Here is a 13,982-nt window from a genome sequence, read left to right on the forward strand (position 1 = left end):
AGGCGATGCTGGGGAGAGGCTTGCTCGCCGTATTGGGTCCCGGGGGAGGGGGCTAGGGCTTTTCTTTCTCCTCCTTTGCCTACGGTTGGAGATAGTGCTGCCCCTGGTAAACCCAGAGAGAGCGAGCTCTCACCCTGGAGGGATCGTGTACGTGATACTTAATTGCCTGAAGAAAATGTATACGCTTTCATTATGCGGTAGAAATTATTACAGCTCATTTTACTTTTCCAGCGTCGTCTTTTCATCCTTTTTCACCTGTAAGTTTGTGTGCTGTGCCTGGTCATTTCATATCTGGGGAAGAGGTGGTAGAGGGGAGGAACTGGCAGCCCTGGATGGTGTCTGTTGCCCCCGAAATTTCTGTTTTGCAACTGTTTTTTTTAAACGTGTTGCCCTTGCATATAATAGAAAGGGCCTTTAATTTTCTCGATGAAGTTACTCTTCTGGGACTGTTACTTTTGCCCTAAGACCTTATGTTTATTCATTGAAAGTGAAATAAATACCATTGTATGTAAAAAGTGTGATGTTACACTTCACTTAAAGGACAGAAGACACTCCAGATACTTTCTGTTCATAATTTTCATAGACAACATGATTAAGTTCTTGCCAAATTACATATTTTTACTGAATTGTGTTTAGAAAGCTTCAGGTAGCACTATTGCAAAACATCTGAAAAATGCATGTTTTTGGGAGGAAAATAGAAGCTACAACAAAAAAGGAAGGCCTAAATAAGGCTCCCTTCTGTGACAGTTCCAGTAGGGAAATAAGGTAGAACCAAGAATTCCACTAAATGAGACAAATCAAACAGTCTCCACAGTAACTGTATGGACTTACAGGAAAAAAAATGCCCCCAAAACACCAGACATTGGCGTACAAGTTAATTGACTTGAGTGGAGGGATGTATGCAATTCCATAGTCCACAGTAAGCGTGCAGCTTCTGGTGGGTTGGTTTTTTTTTTTTTCAGTATCTTATTGCCTACTCTAAAGACTGGGAGATGGGAAGATGCATTTCCTTCCCCCTGATCCCCAGTCCCAATTCCAGCATCATTCCTGGACTTGGTTTGGTGAGTAGGGAGGAAAGGGTTCTCCACCTGGTATGGATGAGTCAGTGCAACTGAAAGTGTTGGCTTTGGTTTGAGTGGAAACCCAGGATGGATGCTTGGCCAACATCCTGGAGGATTCATTGGGAGCTTTTGAGGCATGACTGTCTTTCTGGTGTTTTCTTAAGTCGGTGGTAAATCAGTTCTTTAGAAAGTAATCAGACGCTACCCCGTTGTAGAGATCTGCAGTGCAAAACAATTAGACTTCCTGTCAACTAATAAAAATTGATTAGTAGGGATTGCCTTGGTGCAGCATTTCCCTTGATGGATTTTCTATTCTACCAGTATCGTGGATGTTTGCGAAACAAGTTGGCTAGATCAAAATGTAAAAGACTACTTATGATATATTGCTTCTGAATGGTAAGGAGACTGTTATCATTTTAGGAGGGAACACAAAACTTGAAGTTGTCATGTTTAAATCGAGCAATGCTGTGGTTTTCAGACTTCCAAAATTCTTTGGAATCAAGTTGGCTAAACACATGTAAGGTGCACCCCCTAATTCTGCTGGCTGGTCTAAATGCGTGTCTTTCACGTTTATGGGCTGGAAGAATATGTACTGTAGGTACAGTTTTAGCATCTAATTCTGTATTCTTGTTCACCTGAAACAATTAAAAATTACTGGCATAATTTGTTCTTGTTTATATGAAATACAGCAGTTCTGCCAAGATTGTAGCTGAGACTGTTAAATAATTCTGTGAACTAAATTGTGTGGGAAGCAGTATGGTGAAAGTGTTAAGTGATTCTTAATTTTGCTCTTCACTTTGATCTTTGAGATACACGATCGTAAGGTCACAGCTATTAATTGGCACATGCAAAATGGTGTGATGGTAAGTACAAATACATTGGAATACAAATCTCTTGTGTAACTTGAATATGAGTGTGGAATGACAATTTTTTGTGTTCAGTGCTAGGATAGCGTTAAGTTCTGTCCCATATTCTTTCTCCTTGAGACTTTAAGAGAGTGGTGTGTGGTGGGTTGTTTTTTATATATGGTTCACGGCATTTATAGCAGCACTTATGGTGGGCATTTGACTAGCTGCTTTGGTGTTACTTACCTGACCCACTTACGGAATTTACAAAGTCTTGGAGGCTGTACTTGTGAATTGTTGGAAATCTAGGCCTGTGTCTGTACTGTCCTCAGTATATTGGCCCAGATTAAGGGGACAACTTTCTAGGTACTTCTGCAGTGTAAGTAGCACTTAAGCCCTGATCTCTGGAGATATTAAGAGATTTGGGTGTCTGACTATCTTTACAGATCTACTTAGACATGTCATGACAAATCACAAAATGCCAGAAAGCTTACTTACAATACAGGAAGCTTTGTGAGGAGACTGTTATTACTACAGTAATACATAACTATAAATTGTCTTTTTTTGGAAAACAATTAGAGTGGGCAACATTGCGTTGGTTTGTGAAATTACCTTACTAGCGTTTGAGTTCCTTATATCAAGAGAGTGTGTGTATCTACATTCCTGTAGACTGCTGCTGAGTGTCGAAACCATTGTGTTCACACGTTCGTTGTGGAAGTTGGGTAACATCTTTCTTTTAATTGGGTGAGAAACATGCTACAATACAAGGTAGACAGCAAGTGGATACTAAACAGCAGTTTTGCGCTACAGGTCTTGAAGTATATGGCTTCAAATCTAGATATGGTATAACTTAAGTGAGGAGAAATAGGTGTGGCTTTTTTCCCCCCAAAACCAGATGATAGGTCATGGTACAGGTGAGAAGAAAAAAAACCCCTATTTGACAGCTCTCCTGGCTCCCAATGTAGCAAGCTAACAGCTGACTCCTATGTTTTTACGATTTGTCTATCAGGGAAATGCATCTTTATTATGAAGGCAGTAAGGTGTGCAGCAGTGGACTTAATTCAGAATTTGAACCCATTATAGAAATAATTGTCTTGTAGTAACAGGTCTTGAAATTTCAGCTTAATGAAGAATCAATCAATGAACTATGTCGCAAATTAGAATTTAAGTTGTATATTAATTTCGGTTTGCAGAGGACCTGTCTCTTTCAAGCAAATGTGAAGCACATGAGATTTTTTTTGGTGGGTTTTATTTTTTGCTTTTGTCCACGTTAATGGTTAGTAATTACACCTGTCAAAGGTCTTACTGTTGTAGTGTCATGGGGTATCACTGCTCTTTGTCTCTGAATTGGGTAGATGTGAAAGTGCTAAAAGGCAGAAAAAAACTCAGCGTATCCCCAAGAAGTGTAGGAATGTGAGGTACCATATGGCCAAGACAATGTTGGAGGAATTGTTAATTTTTTAAAATGATTAACGTTTACATACTGGGCCATAAAAATTGACTTCTGATCATGAAGAGTTGTGTGAGAGAGGGCCCTTTTCTATAATGGCCGCCTTGAATCTCCTGAGGTACCAAGAGCAACAAAAGGAGACGGACATCTAAAATTAGATGGGTTGGTTCTCTCCAAGGAGTCCAGAAGCTGAGTTTGTGTCCATTGCACTCGAGTACACTTGAGTTGCTTGTATTACAAGACTACATAGTAGCAGATCTGAATCAAGGAGAGAAATGCGTGAGGAGGCTCAGTCTTAGATTTGCCTATGTTTGCTTTCAAACTAAAGTTTTTGTTACAAATGCTGGAGAAACCCTCTTTTATTCAGGAAAGCATATGTTCACAGCTTGAAGAGATGATAGTGATGACTTAGAAATCATGTTCTTGCTGCAAGAAAGACTTGTGATAGTCTATAGGGTTGATTATGCAGAAAATACAACTGTTGCTTGGATAATTTGGCTTTAACTTGTGTATTTCTGCAAGTGCATAAAAGTACAAGTATGCTTTGTAGAACTGTACATTGCAGTCATGCAGCCAAATGCTGGAAGTGTCTTGTCTGCACCAGCTGTCATAAACCTTACACAAGGAATAGCAGTATAACCTGCTGCTTTTGCCACAAAATTATAGTTTAAGCCACTGTGTAGGATGGATATTCTTTGGTATTTTTCACCCTCTACCTGTCAGTTGTTTTAACTTCTGGGAATATAGTTGTAAGGTTCCTTTATGCTCGTTTGTATAAAACTCGTACATTGTGATAAGCGTAGCATGCTCTAGATAGGGATTTAAGATATTATTAACAATTTTTAGTACCTTGGTAGTTGAACCCTGCATTTGATTGCCTGTAATAATCTACTTGGGGTGCTCCAAGCCCATGAAGACCTTTGAAGAAAAATTGAAAAAAAATTATGTGGGGTGTAAGCATAAATATTGTGTTTATTTTAAGCTTTTAGAAACTAAAGGTGCAGTGCTGCGAAGTGAGGTGAGCTAATCTGACATCTCACTGTTGAAAGAGGGATGTCCTCTCTTCCCTGGCTATTTCTGATGTTTACTTGGGTTCTAGTCTGACCCTGGGAGCCAGTTCAGTTCTCTAAATTACAAGCAAGATTTTTTTTTTTCTGAGCTGGTGACCTGAATCAGCCAGTTGAGAGGTCAAAGTGGTGTTGAGCTGGCATGATGAAATTCATACGGATAGAGAGGAAAACCACCCGCCCACCTCCCTGCAAGCTGCTGGACTGGTTTAGCCGTTTCTTAAGTCTTACTTGCCAAATGCAGGATATCTTAAGAGAAGAACCTAACACAGACTATGTAATACTGTGTTCAGAAGAAGAGTTCCTAATGGATGAGAAGACAAGCCTACCTTCTCTTGGCTTGAATTTGTAGTGGATAGAATGATGTTCGCTGATGCCAGGTAAAGGCATACAGTTCTCGGGGGAAAATACAATCTGTGGGCATTAATCTTCACAGTTACACTCATAACTTAATGGAGAAAATACGCTTGCCCATATTTCTTCAGCTCTATTTTGTCTTTGTGTTTGTTCTTAGCAGTTTGCTGCTACTACTAAATTAGTACTTACTATTTGCTTTCATTTTTCTGAGTCGCTTACAAACGTTAGCATGCTTCCCAGCACAGATCACTGTGTGATTCCACTGGTGATCCTTCTCCATTCTGAACACTCGAGTCTTATATTCATACCCTGTTTCCTGTCTTTCAGCCAAGTGTTTATCCGTGTGAGGACTTTGCTTCCTATCCCATGGCAGTTGAGTTCCTTAAAGAACCTTGGGTGAGGGACCTTGTCAAATGCCTTTGGGAAATCCAGGTAGACTATATCAATCATGTCTTCCTTGTCCATATGCTTGACTCATTCGAAGCATCACAATAGATCTGTGAGGCATTACTTATGTTTAGAGAAGGCGATTCTCTGCAACTTACTGTTTATGCATATACCAAGTCATTTAGGTTTTTTATGTAACTCCTGTTAACTTGACCCCTTGTGAGCGTTAGGTTAATGGTTCTGTAGTTCCTCCTGAGTGTCTGCTGGAACCCTTCTTGAAAATTGTTAGCCACTTTGTATTTGCTGCTGCTAAGAGTCTTGACTGAGAGGTTATAGACAGCAGTTTAGGATCAGATACTTTATTTTGAGCTCTTCTGACTTGCTACTGATCATCTTTGGTTCATTCCAAGAATGAAAAAGTACAAGACTAGTACTTGTGCTCAGCCTTCTTTGAATACTGGTTATAGTGCACTATCTTTTGTGGTGAACACGTGTGTTTTTCTGCTGTATTCTTCACATCCTCACCTCACACCGGATGCTGATTGGCAGCTTTTAGCTCCTGAAATGCTGAAATAGGTATTGAGCAGTAGCTTATAAGCTTGAAGATCATCTGCTTCATTCCTTTTAGATAAGGGGAATAGAAAGGATTAAACTTAAAACATGACTTCAGTTTTCTGAAGTGCTGTGCTTCTGCTACCGTTAACTTCATAGCATTTAAGAATGCCACCTTCTGGTTTTTCCTAAGGTTCATTTTGATTTGAGTCTTCAGTATGCTGACCATCAAGTCATCTCCATTCTACCTTTACTCAGCAAGCTCTTTTTTCTGTTCTTATTTTAGCAAGCTTTCTCACTTACCCAGTTCCTCTTTTGGTAGTTAGGCACACCACTAACAGATTTTTCTAGCTCTTATTTTTCCTGCAGTAATCTTGAACCAGTGTGTGCGGTGGCACGGGATAGTTACTTCCACAGTAGGGTTGAAGTAGGATCTGTGTATTGTTGAAAATCATATTAGGAGTGCCCCATCGTATGCTATGTAACTAGAGGCTTCCTAAACAAAAAAAATCAGACACTGTAGCATCGTAGTTAGTGAGGGACTTTTAAGGGCAATATGATATCTGAACTAGAGGTTGCTGATACTGTAGTTTTGCCCCAGCGGGTTCTCTTCTTTAGTGCATCAGCCCTTGTTTACGCCAGGTAGGTTCTGTTACCAGCACAGGCTTTGGTACAACTGTCAGATACTTGGTTACTCCTTTGGTATGGTCTACTGTTTCTTAAGTTTTGTGTCATATATTGGGAAGGGTTTTTAGTCTTTCCACTAAATTTGCTGTACATCACCTGTTTCCATATTTCCTTACACAGAGGCATTCCAGTTCCCCTGAGTTGCTTGGGTTTCTAGAGTTTGAGAAGCAACAAATACTTAGCTTCTCATCTTTGTCTGGTAAAGAGGCATTCTTTATTTTGTGAACTAGTAAGTGTCCTTATCCACTGTGCCCTTTGGACAAATTCTGTGGGTTGGCCCCTAGTAGGTGGTTGTCAAACGTATGCTTCTCATCACTTGTAAACTTCCCCGTTACTTTTTAGTTTAGACTAAGGGATAATCTTTGTCTTTCATATTAAAACAAGAAAACCCTAATCCCAAGCCACATACCAGCCTGTTTTTAAAAAAAATCTTCTGTAGGTAGCACTCAGTGTAGTGGGGACCACTGTTCAAATCCTTTGTGTTTTACAAGCAATGCGTGTGCGCCCCTACTGTTAGTCTGCACTGGCTGGAGGTGAGTCAGCAGTATTTGCAGTGAGGAGCCAAGCTTAATCAGACTAGTAGAATGTAGGAACTTAAAAAATGGCACGGGCATTATTATAGTTTTGAGGTATCCTTAGGCAATTGTTTTGAGTCTCAGTTAAATGCTTATTTTTCATAAGAAATACCACAATAAATAGACATTTGGTCTGATCAGTTTTGTATATTCTTACAACAACCAAAAGCAAATGCCTGGGAAAGGGTATAAATCTAGGGCAAGCATGTCATTCTCCAGAATATTCCCCTATCCTTCCACATTTTACACTTTTGGGATTTCCTGCTCTGGTGGTGGCATGATCTGACAGTAGCATAATAAGGTGACAGCCACAGTCAACTGAAAGGCTGGAACTTAACCACTTAAATGACAATCTCTTGTTTTTTTGAATCTGCACAACACTATTTTTTCCATAATGCAGTGTAAGCATCTCCGGATTGTGTATGCAATGAGTTGACATTACTGCAGTAATCCTTCTTACTGAAATGTCATCTCAGACTTGTATGTTGTCGTGAGTGGTCTCTGAGCTTTTCACCTCCTTGTGGAACCTTCCAGATGGGTGAAGCTGTACTTAAAATATAAAATATTTGTTCTGTTGGCAGGCGTATATGGCTTTATTTTTGTATAGAATTAGTTTTCTATTGGAGAATAGATACAGATATGCTGTCCTCTCGCTTTTGTATTGCCTGAGTTATTAAGATTATTCACCAGGCTTAAACTTTCAGGGCTGGATTATGGCTTTACCATGGAAGACCAAGGTATATGCATAATATTATTTTGTCTTGTTGAAATACCAGCCGAGACTTCTTGTATTGTGAGTAAAATTGGGCTCTTTACTAAACTAGAAGTGTTTTTCTCCAAGAGCTTAGTGGGTAGGCTGATCAATCTTTTCTCTTTGGGTAAGACACTTGTTTATGGGCGAGATCTTAATCTGTGGTTGTGTATTTAACTAGTAACAGGATTAAGATTTTGAAGAGAAGACCTTTCAGTTTCCTTCATCAGTGTATGAAAAGAGAGCATGTGCCTAGTATGAAGAGTTGCTGAAGCTTGAGGATTTTGTGCTTCAGCACAAATGTAGGAAACCTTGGGCGCTTCCCCCCACACCCCTTCAGCATCTTATTCTTGATGGCTGTCACTTGGCAAAAAATCTTTGGCTTATTAACAACTCATGGCTGTAAAAGTCTTGGCATGACAAGGCCTGTTTTCTAGTAGTTGTTCTGAGCAGTTGACTTTTCTTTTGGCACCATTGTTTCTGTGGTTATGGTGGTTCTACAAGATGATAGTTAATGACCTTCTTTGCAGAAGACTGAAGAGATGCAGCAGGACTAGTATGTACTGATAGAGGCTGTGCTTCTTGTAGGACTGGGTCTTGGGTATGCCTCTGTAAAAGCCATTGCTCAGCTTAAATTTAATTAGCCCCCAGTGTGCAGAGATGTTGGACCTCTGTTTCAAGGGCTTGTAGGTGTTTAGACTGGCAATGGATAAAATCCTGCAGAAGCTAAGCAATTGATTACATTTGTAATGATATGTTTGAGTGTGCTCTGAGAATCAGATAATCGTTCACAGGAAACAGCAAGTCTTGTGTATATTTTTTTCTTTTGACTTGGCATGTTGGACAAATCTGCTTCTAGGGAAGAGATTACGAAGGAAACCTGTAGTACGGTTGACAAATTTGCTCATTTTTTTCCTAGTTGTTGTAATTTCCTGATACAGGCTAGAAGATCTTGGAAACTGTTTCTGTACATGTTTCTTACCTCTACACCTCTGGAGTAATTATTACACGTGTATCATTGTTTATTATGTAAGTGTGAATAGTTACTTTACTTCATCAAGAAGCAGGATATCTATAGAAGTGTTGCAGTACAACCCTTAGTATGACTATGACTGAAATGCTCTGTAGTTAAAACCAGTTGGTAAGCACAGAAGAATATAAACTCTGTTTTAAAGAAAAGCTAGGTCTTCTGTAATCTTTGTGTTGCTATATGACTGTAGGGTGCACAATGTTTCAAGTGTAATTGAAAAAGACATGGTGTACTTCAGAAACCTGCCAGTTCCAGAGAAGGTGTTAAGCATTACTAGGTTTCCTCTGGCTTTCGTAACTTCGGAGGAGATCTAATGAGACAAAGTTAATGTGATCTTGGTTAGTGAACTCTGCCACATATGTAAAATTATGTGTGTTTGATTAATGCATTATGGTCATACTGGGTCAGACCAAAGATACTCAGATTGATAGTGGATGTCTGGGAATGAGCATCATAGATAAATAGCATGGCGTGACTACCCCCTCCTCTTTCTACACTTTAAATGATTTGTATTTACTAAATTATTCGTATTTACATAGAGGATATCTCTTCAGCTTCTGAACTTCTACAGCTAATGGCTGAAGGGAGGGCTGTGCATTCACAAATACAGGTAAATTTCTTAAACTGTAGATGTAGTGCAGTTTCAAGTACTCCTATTATCTGAGGGCAGTTAAACATTAAGCTTAAAGATGAGCCCTGCATTTCTTGCTGGAGCTTGGCAAAGGTACCCAAGTAGCAGAGACTGCAAGTGTTAATTCCCGTTTGTCATCTTTGTTCACAAAAATTGTCACTGTCAGGCACATCATCTTGGCTGTAGCTTGCTGTTTTAAGAAACTTCAAAATACAAGATAATTTACTTCAAAGCTGTAAATTCTTTAAACTACGGGGGTTAAGTTCTTTGTATAGCTAGTAGAGTCACCCTTCAGGAAATAAGTCATAGTGCCTGCATTATTTAAGTTGCATATTGTAACTATATCGTATTGCCTTTAACTTCTAACTAGCTTAAATTACAGTACTGCATGCTTATGTTAATATTAACTGTATGTGTGTAGAGTGGTGTTGGGCAACTCTTTGGGCAAGTCTTCAGCAAAAACAGTTCACTTGATAATAGTAGGGTGGTTTGTGAAAGTTTTATCAAATATTTGGATTTTTTGTTACTTTCTGAGATTTGGAAAAGTCTAGCAAAATATACTGGTAGAGGTAGGGACTTTTTTTTCTGCTTCTGGTAAGAATAGAACCACTATAAAATTTTGTCCTACACATATGGAGACCTGTTGGAGACTGATAACATTGTTCCTGCCAGGGAAGAAGATTGAGCCTACAGTTCCATTGCTGAAATAGCTTATGCCTATTATGATATTGAGTTTTGGCACCAGAGGAGAAAAATTGACAGTTAAGCTTCATTAGTTCCTCGTTGCTTGTGCTGCCATGGCACAGCAGAACATAAGGAGGTAGAACGATGGGGGAGGGATGATGAGTGGGCAAGGTAAATAGGCCACAGAATAGTAAATCATTGTATTGTGGGAGCCGCAGCCTAATCACATCGTCGTGCTTTTGGCAGAAGCTAAGTATATTTGACTCAATCTTAAGGGCCTTTTCCAACCTAAATGACTGTATGAATCTGTGTCATTCTAGTTTCACTCTACCTGGCAGATAGCTATGAAACAGTTGTCCTGTTGAGTAGATGGGGTAGTTATGGCTTAGTCTTAATTCATTAATGGTCTTGTTTTCTGTATGTGGGATTCCCACCAGTTCTAGAAGCTGGAAGGAAAATGGTGAATGAACTGAAGCACTGTGTGGCAGGACAAAACCTATGATTCCTGAATGTCTCATACTAGGCTCTCAATTAGTGTATATTTAACATTTTCAACTTTTATTTTTCTAATGTCACAAGCAATCATAGTGTGGTTAGGTAGTGAAAGGATTGTAACCTTCCTTAAGTAGTTTAAGCTTTTGCTGCCACTTGAGTATATAAAATACATATTTAGTAATTTTTTTAAGCTCAAGTTTAGAAGCCCTTTTCAAAAGGTTTAAAGCATAAATTTATATTTTGTGTGTTACTTTTCAGTGTAAACAGCTGCTTGGCATGAGTGGATATGGTTGCTCTGGTTATTATCCTCAGGATGACTTTTTTGTTACTTCTCCAAGCACATACTTTTTCTTTCGGTGGTTTTGACTTGGAACTTTAATGTGTTTCCCTAATAACAGTACTTATAGTTCTCTACATCTACTCAAATCTGGATTTTTTTTTTTTTTTGTTAATTACCATGTTATAGTATAGCCGAGTTGAAAAATCAGTGGAGCATTCTGTATTCTTCAGTTTATCCTCACTGTGCTGAAAGGTAGCTTATATTTGCTCATGATTTTCTCACTATTCAGTGCCTTTTCTGAAGCACTTCGAAGAACATGTGTTCCTGTAGGATTGTACTGGTAACTATTATCCACTGTGAAAAATGTGTTTGCTGCTAATGCTGAATCCTTTTTGTCTGTCTCAAAAAAAAAAAATCAAAACCCAAACCAGCTATCTCTAAAGATTTTTTTTTTTGGGGACCCTTGTCAAATGCATTTAAAAGAACATCAGATATTTCCTTTGTGTACATGCTCATTGATTTGTTTGGAACATTCCAGTATAAAAGTGAGGAATAACTGTGTATGAAAGGAGGAGGGAGCTTATTTTCGTAAGCTGTCATTAATGTACAGCTTCTGTTGAATGGTTTGAAAGATGCTTTAGCTATGAGAATAATTGTCTGACCTTTTCCTCCTAGAAATGGTTGAATCAATGAAGAAAGTGGCTGGAATGGATGTGGAGTTGACAGTGGAAGAAAGAAACCTGCTTTCTGTTGCATATAAAAACGTGATTGGAGCCAGAAGAGCTTCCTGGAGAATAATCAGCAGCATTGAACAGAAAGAAGAAAACAAAGGTGGAGAAGATAAATTAAAAATGATTCGGGAATATCGGCAAATGGTAAGATATAGTTGGTGTTGCGGCATAATGCCATTTAGTTAAGGTCCAGTTTTGTTACCTTTGCTATAAGCTGCCGTGGTATTCTAGATTGCCTGCAGGGTGGTCAGCTGTGATAAGGTGACAGTCTTGAAAGGATGAAGTTTGTTCCTTGTCTGGAGAATAAATACACTTGGTGAAGGGGAGAGGTTGGGTGTGTTTGTGTAAACACTCAAAAGGGCAGTAGACTCAAAGGAGAAAGGGAGGGCTTTTCCCTCAGTGTATCAACGTATCTGCTGAGTATTTGAACTGCACTGGCACTTCGTTTCTTCCCTGCTTACTCAAGTGTGAGGCTGCATGTGCTTAGGAGGCCTTATTCTTTACCTTCCAACCTGACTTGTCCCAAGCAACTTTTTTTTTATTGGAAAATTAACCATGTCAAAGGGGGTGTTTGGCTGTTAAGCTTCTACTTCTGATAAGCTGCTTTGGCTCACACAGACTTTGACACTTGGTGCTATTGCAGTACTCTGTCCTACAGACTTCAAAATACTAACACTGTTGGTTGAAATGCCAACACTGGGAGGGATCTTTGGTGTTGTTCCTGGCATAAACATAGGCAAGTGTAAGCCAAACGGCCGCTTTCTTTGACTCCTTTACCTTGTCTTTTATCACTGTGATTGCATTTCATGTACACTGGCCTTGTTTTGTTACTTTTTCCTCCAGATGAAAAGTTGGCAGGAGTTGCTGTGAACTAAGTGCTTAGCTGTTGGGTGACAGCAAAGAATAGTTGCCTAGCTGGTCTCGTACAATTCAACTGGCAGGCCTATTACTAGCTCAGACAGCTATGTCTGCGTTGAAATGAGTGCTGAGATAGTATGGATTCTCTGACAGGGTTTAGTTCTTAAAATACAGATTTTCTTTTTCTTGTCCCTAAGCTGGTCAGTTACACTGATAGCAGTTAAAGCAGTCAATTTGAGATAAAGCACTGCATGTTCCTGGGGATGGGGGATGCTAAGATGTCATGGTCATCTCAGCTGTGAAACTTGCATGTGTAATAACCTCTAGGGCTTTGCTATTTTCTCTCTCTTGAGAGGGGGAAAAATTGATGCACATAACTTCATGCTGAGTCTAGTCAGTCTGTGCAACTTTACCTAAAATGGAGAACTTGGAGCAAGCTTTGACTTTCATCGGTGAGGGCTAATGAAACCTTCAGCTATTAGAACAGTGAGTGAGTTGTTGTTCCCCCCCCCTTCCTTAAATGATGGTTTAGCACGGAGCAGGCATGCTCCCATGCTATTTAAATCCCACACATTTCTGCAGAGACTTAATCTCCGTTATTTGAGGACAAGTGCCTCCACATGGTTCAGATCTTCACTTCCAGAGAAACACTGAAGTCTATTATATCACCTGGCACTGATTCATATACCACCAATGGAAATGATGTTGGCTTGGAAATCTTTTCTCAGGAATGGCTCTGGACTACTTTCTGTTGACTCACACGGTTTCTGTTGCTCCATGGAATTGTTAAAGTTGTGAGTTTCTAATTTTATGTTGGCATGCTGATGGGATGAGGCTCTGCCAGTTACATACAGTCCCAAATACCGTTTCTTGATGGGTGTTTAAAATCTTTCTAAGAGAACATATAAAATAAGACAATAGCTATCTGATGATTGTTTAAATTTGTCTTAGACTTTGTGCTTCCAGGGGTTTTTTTGCACAGAGTTTTTGGCTATCTTCTGCCAAAAATCCTTTAAGAGAGGAAAGACTTTTTTCTTGTTTCTGAAAGGACCATAAAAAAGGCGTTGTTCTGCATCTCTCTTTGTAAAGAGAGCAAGTACTATGTAGAGCAGACTGGTGTGCAAGAAATATATATATGTAGTCTTTGAAGTACCTAGAGAGAGGCCACACGAAGTGCAGTGCCATGCCAACGCTATCTTCAGCCGTTAAATCCTTAAAGGGAATAGCTATCATAGTTGCTTTATGTGGAAGAGGGCTATGGAGAACTGTAATGTAGTTTGGTACTGGAGAAAGACTAGTGTCTGCTCAACTCTAGCCTGTGTTTTCCAAGAGGCTTCTATGTATTGTCTGTAGCTGAAGACCAGATCCCATTTGTAGCTGCTGGGAGACTTCTTGTAAGTTAGCATCTACTGTAAGGAGAATGTTAAAGACTTTGGCAAGGTGGCACAGGAGCAATAAGGGCCTGGAGAACATACTGCAGAGGTTTGGATGATGCTTCTCACTGCTACTGCTGGGACAGTAGCACAGCTGCCCTGTTGACA

General features: G+C 39.6%; 1 protein-coding gene across 2 annotated transcripts in view; it reads left to right on the forward strand.

Annotated features, from left to right (window-relative positions):
- Window positions 1-11,527: 11,527 nt before the first annotated feature.
- YWHAE (tyrosine 3-monooxygenase/tryptophan 5-monooxygenase activation protein, epsilon) overlaps window positions 11,528-13,982 on the forward strand; it is a 12,738-nt gene continuing 10,283 nt past the window's right edge. The window contains exon 1 of one of the 2 annotated variants that reach the window (XM_009885166.1): window positions 11,528-11,727. In XM_009885166.1, the coding sequence (XP_009883468.1) occupies window positions 11,530-11,727 (198 nt within the window). In that variant the 5' untranslated portion in view covers window positions 11,528-11,529. The remainder of the gene's footprint in view (window positions 11,728-13,982) is intronic. The other variant, XM_009885167.1, reaches the window with a different exon arrangement.

The sequence above is a fragment of the Charadrius vociferus genome, unplaced genomic scaffold (genome assembly GCF_000708025.1).
Source record: "Charadrius vociferus isolate BGI_N301 unplaced genomic scaffold, ASM70802v2 scaffold54, whole genome shotgun sequence".
Classification (NCBI taxonomy): Eukaryota; Metazoa; Chordata; class Aves; order Charadriiformes; family Charadriidae; genus Charadrius; species Charadrius vociferus.